Here is an 8,143-nt window from a genome sequence, read left to right on the forward strand (position 1 = left end):
GTTCCTTTTTTCCTTCTACTACTTCTTTGTCAACCTCCACACAAACGATATCAGAATTAGGGACTTCAAACATTGGTTCTAGTAACAGCTTTTCCTAAAAAGAGAAAAAAGTAATCAATCACATGGAAAACAGGTTACAAACAAAATTCTATAAATCACCAATTGAATCCATTCACTCAAGTATTATCTGAGTCTCTACTATACACTAGGAACTGAATGTTGAAGTCAATGTAAAAGCTTTTTTTTTTTTTTTCTGAGGTGAGGTCTTGCTATGTTACCCAGGCTGATCTCAAACTCCTGGGCTCAAGTGTTCCTCCTGCTTCAGCCTTCTGAGAAGCTAGAATTATAGGAGTAAACTATTGTACCCAGCTCATACTCTATATGGTAAAACAACTTTAAATTCAGAGAAGTCTTTCTATAAGGGAAGGCTATTGTCAGCAGTGGTGCCTTTTTTGTCAACATGTACATACAAAAAGACTATTTTCAGACTCAAATGTTACTCAGAAGAACTTTAGGATAAAATACAGCACCTGCAATCTACTTCATGATAAATTGTAGTCAATATTTGTACAAGTGTTTTCTCATCTAAGCTATGCAAAGGAACTATCACAAGCAACAAACAAACAAGAATGGGAATTTTAATAGGTCTGAGAAAAGAGGTCTGGGGACTATGTAGAATTTCCTGAAATTCTCCTTCCTATAATCCTGATTTTCTATTTCATTAATCATATTATGTGTATGTCTTTTGTTGCCAACACCTTCAATTTCCTTTTTGAAAACAAAGCAAAGAAACCACCAAACTCACAAAAACCAAAAAGCAATTTCAGACCAAAAATCAACATATACACATACATAGGGAAAACAAGAAATTGTAGCTATGTACCTTTATTTACAAAATAGTCACTACAAAATCTTACAAAATATTTCTCTACATGCTGATATATAAATATAAAAATATGAAATATATAAAATGTAAGTTTGTTAATTTTCCTATGTATGGCAACTTTTTGGACACCATGTATTTCCAAAAGAAAAACAGGGAAGCTTAATAATCTCAAAACTCAGGCCAAGGCAACGTACAGTGGTTCACCTGTAATCCTTGCACTCCGGGAGGCTCAGGCAGGTGGATTGCTTAAGGGTAGGCATTCTAGACCAGCCTGAGCAAGAAGTGAGACTCTAGCTCTACTAAAAACAGCTGGGCACTGTGGTGGGCATCTGTAGTCCCAGCTACTTGGGAGACTGAGGCAACAGGAACTCTTGAGCCCAAGAAACTAAAGTTGCCACAGCACTCTATCCAGGGCGACAGAAAAAAAAAGAAAAGAAAAGAAAGAAAGAAAAGAAAAGAAAAAAAAAAGCCTCAGACCAAGAAATAATTTAAAATTCTTATAAATAATGCCAACTTACCATTATAGACCGAAGGCCTCGTGCACCTGTTTTTCGTTCTAGTGCCAATCTGGCTATAGCTTTCAAAGCATCCTCAGTAACATTCAGCTCACACTACAAATACATTAAAAATAAATTAGACCTGAAATAATCTTTTATAGTATTTTCATCATATGACCATATAGCATTTGATCTATTAGCTACTACTACTTATCACAACTGATGGTTTTCTTAGAATCACAGAATTTTAAAACTAAAAGGAACCAGTTTCAGAGGATTAAGTAAACTGATTCAATAGGACTAAGAAATACAGGCAGGGTCAGAATCTCTATGTCTTGCCTGACCCTACATCTTTTCAGACTGAAGTATTACTTAGATAGACTTTATTACTTTCTTCCTAGAAAATCTTCACTGAGTCTCTACAACTACATTTTAAAGAATGTTATTAACCTTCTCTCATTCCACATGAAAAGATAAAACTTCTGACAAGTCTCTTTAAATTACCACAAATTTCATAATAGTAGAGTTCAAATATTGAGAATTTAATGTACAAAAAAAATCAAAATACTTTGAAACAGATTTTGTAACATCTTGCTATTAAATAACTTTGGTTATTAATTTCTACCTCCAGAAAATGTAATATTTAAGTAAGTGTCTATTTCTCATGGCATTTTAGAACATTGCCTTCAAAGAGGCGCATGTTTCAGGGCTAGGCATGGTGGCTTTTTGCCTGTAATCTTAGCACCTGGGAGGCCAAGGTGGGCAGATTGCTTGAGCTCAGAAGTTTGAGACCAGTCTGAGCAAAAGTGAGACCCCCATCTCTAAAAATAGCTGGGCATTGTGGTGGGCACCTGTAGTTCCAGCTACTCAGGAGGTTGAGGCATAAGGATCACTTGAGCCCAAGAGATTGAGGTTGCTGTGAGCTATGACGCCATAGTACTCTATTGGGGGTGACAAAGTGAGATTCCGTTTCAAAAAAAAAATTTTTTTTTAAATGATTTACCCTAGAAGTAAAGATGAAGACAATGATATTTTGGTGGTGGAGGTCAAACATAGACTAGAAATAGGCAGACCAATTAGGAACCAAAAGCATGGGTCAAGGTGAAGAACGAATAAGAGGTCTGACTTGAGGCAGTGACAATGAAAAGGAGACTGATACTTAGAGACACTAAGTTCATAAAACCCAAACCATTTGCTATCTGACTGGATGTGTAGGGTAGAGTGACCTCCAGGTGCCTGGCTATAGAGATGTAGATATGAAAACTAATAAAAGTATATGTAGAAAAAAGTACATAAAAGTGTGTGTCTCAACAAAAGCATTTAGAATTTTTTTTTTTTGAGACAGAGCCTCAAGCTGTCACCTTGGGTAGAGTGCCGTTGCATCACAGCTCACAGCAACCTCAAACTCCTGGGCTTACGCAATTCTCTTGCCTCAGCCTCCCAAGTAGCTGGGACTATAGGTGCCGGACACAACGTCCAGCTATTTTTTGGTTGTAGCTGTCATTGTTGTTTGACAGGCCTGGGCTGGATTTGAACATGCCATCTCTGGTGTATGTGGCTGGCATCTTAGCTGCTTGAGCTGGAGGCACCGAGCTAGCATGTAGAATTTTAAGGCTGAAAGGACAATCCTGTATGTCTGACTTGAAGGGGCTGGAGTAGGATGATGTAATAGTTTCTCTCTATACACATATATATCTGGGCTTTATGCTATAATGGTGACTTTAATGCAAAAGAAATAAAGGCAAATCTTAAATTCTGATGTAATACAATGTGCCTTCCTTGATTCCCAGATCTGTACTAATAGGAACAGGCTGATACTGTAGATAAGCAGAATGCCTTTTCAATTTGTTAGGCTAATTTATGTAGAATTTCAATAGCAAGAAAATCATAATGAACTAGGTATAGAAAATAAAAATCTAACCTTATCCATGCTGAATAAGGCCTGGTACTGAGGAATAACAGCATTACGTGGCTCAGTCAGTATTTGTACAAGTGTTTTCTCATCTAGACTATGCAAAGGAACTACCACAGGCAACCGTCCCACAAACTCAGGAATCATGCCAAATTCAATGAGATCTCTGGCTTCCACATGACATAATAACCGATCTTTTTCTTCAATGTCTTGATGAGTATTTGATTCTCCACTTCGATTAGCAAGGTCTGCAGCAGCTGCAGCCCTTCTGCCTTTTCCCAGATTAGAAGGTGTTCCAAATCCAAGATACTGCCAAAGAAATGATGCATAGAATGATCAGTCTATTAGCAGTCACATTTTACAAAGCAAGAAAACAGGCTTAGAGAGATGAAATACCTTGACCAAGGTCTTGTTTGTATAAGTGGCAAAGCCAGAATTTGAACTCAGGTCTGTCTGCCTTCAGAACTGAGAACCTAATAACTATGTAATAACCAACCCTCAGAGAATGAATTCTAGTAAAAGTAGATAAGAACAAGAAAGAAAGAAAGAAAGAAAGAAAGAAAGAAATCCCTTATAACTCAGAAAATGAGGCATCAGGGTTCATCTAAGACTTCTAGACAAGTGTGGCTTCTAAAAGGTTTAAAAAATATAAAAAAGGAGATAGGCTTTTTTTGTAACCAAAGACAATTTTATAATACTGTAAACTAGAGTAGTGTCTTTGGAATCAGTAGCCTTATGAGAAAATTATCCAAAATGTCTTAACTACTGAACATTCTACTAAAATCATGATTTGGGGTTGTACACATCAGCCTATGAGTTAGATAATTAGATTTTATAAAGAACTTATAAAAATGACATCAAAAATCTTAACTTTGCTGAACAAGGGTAGAGATATAAAGGTGTATCTTGCTTCAATTAACATGTACCTCAAGGATCTGAAGAAACAAGTCTCGGTTCCAGTTAAAAGCAGGGCTTGTAAGAATGCTTAAGAAACAGTGATAGAACTGGGAGGGATCACAATCTTTCCCCCTAAACCACAAAATGCTTCCCTCCCCTATGTGAATGTCAGTAGTGATTTAAGATGAACTCTATAAGCAGGAGCAATGGGGATAAGCTGCTTACTGGGCTCCAGGGAATTTGGTAGGAGGAATGAATAGAAATTAATTGATATAGCATTTATCTCAAATAAAAGAACTCCTTAGATAAAATATTAAATTGAACTGATCAAGTTAAACTTGAAAAATGCCTATATACAGAGATAATATTTAGAAATCTTCTAATTTACTACTCTGAAATTTTTTAAAACTAGGAAAACAGTTAAATCTTCACTTAATACCACCTACAGGTCTTGGAAACTGATTTTAAGGCAAAGATGTATAGCAGATCCATGAATAACATCATGTCTTTCTAATGTCAAGGAGAAAAAAACTGGTTTTGTCAGTCATCATTTTATTTAAAGTCGCAGTTTCTAAGAACTTATCACCAATGTTAAGTGAAGACTTACTGTATATTTTGAATCCTGCTCTGAGAAAACTGAATTCCTAAAAATCCACGAATGGCAGCCAGCAGATAGGAGAATAAAACTGATCCTTTAAATGTTCTCTTTCTAGCAACCTCTCCAAAAAACTTACCTTTTCATTTTTCCTCCTGCTTATGATTCTGTCTAAACCATTGAAAGCACCAGATGCAACAAACAGAATGTTTGTTGTGTCAACTTGTACTGTTTCTCCACGTAGCTTTCGGGAATTCTTTTCTGGAACATTGACTATTGTGCCTTCTAGTAGTTTTAATAAACCCTAAATAAAGAACGAATGATTTATATGCTCACCATGTATTATAATAAATAGTATTATTTATTATATTTTAGATAATGGGACTCAATGGGGAAAATAATATGTGATTATGGTCAATGAACATAATTAATGAAAACCCTCATTTCTATAACTAACATGAAAATCAAATGCACTTAACAAATTAATAATTAATAAATTTATTTGAAATGATTACAGAACTCCTGAAACATCATAGCTTAGGAAACAGTTAACCTAAGAGGTCTGTCTAACAGTAAAGACATAACTCTGACATAAAGACAGAATTATGACAGGGTAAAAGAAGAGAACCCAAATGCAATGAGGACATTCAAAATCTGGAGATAGTTGAAAATTTGAAAATGTCTTTCACGTAAATTTAAATTCTGTTCTACTTCTACCTGCTTCCTCAGTGCAGTAGGCAGTACTTTAGTCTCATAAATTCTATTCTACTTTTCACATTAAACTTTGAGAATACCTATATTTTGAAATGCCTTATTAAAAAATTTATCCAGTACATTTTGTAAGTGTTATCATACCTATGTCTCTGTCAAAAAAAGTGAAGCAATTTTTCACATACTCTAGTAGTTTGTTAAGAATCAGTTACTATTAAAAGGTCAAGCTGTTCTACAAATTATTGTGATTTCAATTACAATACTCTACAAGGAATGAAACACTATTTTATCTTTATCTTCTAACTAAGTGGAAGGAATAAAAAACATGTACATAGTTCAGCATGTCTAGTCAGAACCAGAACTTTCTTCTAGAGTCTTCTAGAAATGTTTAACTGGGCCTTTGAGGAATAAAAACAACAAAGATTAAATTTCATTTTTTCTGTTCTTCAAAATATTTTTAATTTCCTAAGCAAGGTAATTTGTTATTGAAAATCATCAACGACTCTCTTTTAGGATCTGACCTATTTTAAATAGTATGTGAAATTTGGGGTGGGAGAAATAAACAAAATAGAATCTAGTTGAATGTGAAACCAAACGTACAATATTTGGGAGAGGTTGATGTATTCCTTTTAGTGGGCTTGAACAAAATATTCAACTGCTTACTTGCTGAACGCCTTCTCCACCTACATCCCGTAACTGATGAATGCCTGGCACACTGCCAATCTTATCTACTTCATCCAGAAAGACAATTCCTATAATTTAAGGAGGATTCTATTTATAATATGAAAAAGACACAAGATAGCTTCAGCTTTAAAAGACTTGATAGCTAGAGAGGTTATTCAATATTTCATACTTAACATATGCAATGGCTTGATATTATAAAAATGCACTCCTACCTCTCCCATTCATCATTTTGTACAACTTTTTAATAATCTATTTTACAGAATATCACTTAGGTATGATAAAAATCTCTTCGACAACCATTTCCTACACCACCTAAGTATCCAAGTTTTTAATAGTGTGAAGCAGGAGATATAGGAAGTACTAGTACTGGCAAAACTACTCTTTTCTCACCCTATACTCTTGTCTTAAAGCAATTTGAACAGGGAGCTATCAAACTTTTCATGTAAACAAGGACAGATGACAGATGGAGAAAAAAGAAATGCAGTATCTATAATGCACTATAAGTCAACAGGCTAAACGGTTTCTAGACTCATCAGGCATTCTTCTGCCCTTGTGCCCACCCCACCTAACCCAAGCATTAGGAAAGGAGACTGAAGCGGTTATGGCCAATGAGCATAAATAATGAAAACTCACATTTCTATAACTAACATGAAAATCTAATGGCCATTAATAGTTCATATGTTTGAGTTAGAATAAGGAAAACAATGGTAGTATTAAGGACCTAACGGAAGAGAAATTTGGCCTCTTTTTACCTAGCAGCCACCTTAGGACAGTAAGGCAAGGCAACCTTTGTGGCTCTTAATCAGTATACTAGAAATTATGTAACATGGGTATTTATATATAATTGCAGAATTTAGTCCTTGACTCAAGAATTCTATCGTCTCTTAATAGCAGACAAAATCTGGGGACAGATAGGCTATGCTGAAAACATACTTTGTTGGGTCTTTTCTACACATACCTTGTTGTGCCTTTTCTACATTATAATTGGCATCTTGGAGCAGTTTGGCAATCACAGACTCAATATCTTCACCTACGTATCCAGCCTGAGTCAAAGTTGTACAGTCACAGATAGCAAAAGGGACATCAAGGCATTTAGCTAAAGTCTGTGCCAGCAGGGTTTTACCTACAAAGAGAAAGAGTAACTAAAAATTTATTAAAAACATACTGGCTCAATTTTTCAACAAAAATGCAAAATAAATTTGAGTAGTATGTAATAAAATGTTGTTAACTGCTACACCCTTTTTCTACTCTTACCTAGGTCTAGCTGTTTATTATTTTATTCCTGTTCAGATGTTATAAATTGGCCTGAAGGGCAATACCGATGACTAAAATTTAGCATGAAGCCTATTCAGGAACACTGATAATGTATCCCAAAGTCTGGCAAGAATCCAGGCCTGGGGCGGTGGGTCACATCTGCTATCCTAGCATTCTGGGAGGCTGAAGCAGGTGGATTACTTGAGCTCATGGTTTCAATACCAGCCTGACTAAGAAGGAGACCCTATCTCTACTAAAAATACAAAAACTGGCCAGGCGTGGTTGCTCTTGCCTATAATCCTAGCACTCTGGGAGGCTGAGGTGGGTGGATTGCCTGAGCTCACAGCTTTGAGACCAGCCTGAGCAAGAGTGAGACCACACCTCTAAAAACAGCTGAGCATTGTGGCAGGCGCCTGTAGTCCCAGCTACTCGGGAGGCTGAGGCAAGAGAAGTGCTTGAGCCTAAGAGTGTGAGCTATGATGCCATATCACTCTACTGAGAGTGACAAGTGAGACTCTGTCTCAAAAAATAAAATAAAATAAATGAATGAATAAATAAATAAATAACTGAGGCAAAGTTGCCGTGAGCTATGATGACACCACGGCACTCTACTCAGAGTGACAGCTTGAGACTCTGTCTCCAAAAAAAAGCCAGAATCCCGGCTCGGCGCCTGTGGCTCAAGCGGCTAAGGCGCCAGCCACATACAC

General features: G+C 36.2%; 1 protein-coding gene across 1 annotated transcript in view; it reads right to left on the reverse strand.

The window, feature by feature from the left end:
• CLPX (caseinolytic mitochondrial matrix peptidase chaperone subunit) overlaps nucleotides 1-8,143 on the reverse strand; it is a 36,404-nt gene that overhangs the window by 2,049 nt on the left and 26,212 nt on the right. Inside the window, exons 8-13 of the mRNA XM_012801803.2 lie at nucleotides 7,141-7,305; nucleotides 6,162-6,250; nucleotides 4,927-5,091; nucleotides 3,305-3,604; nucleotides 1,405-1,497; nucleotides 2-94 (exon numbers count right to left, since the gene is read on the reverse strand). Coding sequence (XP_012657257.1) covers nucleotides 2-94; nucleotides 1,405-1,497; nucleotides 3,305-3,604; nucleotides 4,927-5,091; nucleotides 6,162-6,250; nucleotides 7,141-7,305 — 905 coding nt within the window. The remainder of the gene's footprint in view (nucleotide 1; nucleotides 95-1,404; nucleotides 1,498-3,304; nucleotides 3,605-4,926; nucleotides 5,092-6,161; nucleotides 6,251-7,140; nucleotides 7,306-8,143) is intronic.

Source organism: Otolemur garnettii, unplaced genomic scaffold (genome assembly GCF_000181295.1).
Source record: "Otolemur garnettii isolate 467f Iridium unplaced genomic scaffold, OtoGar3 scaffold00011, whole genome shotgun sequence".
Lineage (NCBI taxonomy): Eukaryota > Metazoa > Chordata > Mammalia > Primates > Galagidae > Otolemur > Otolemur garnettii.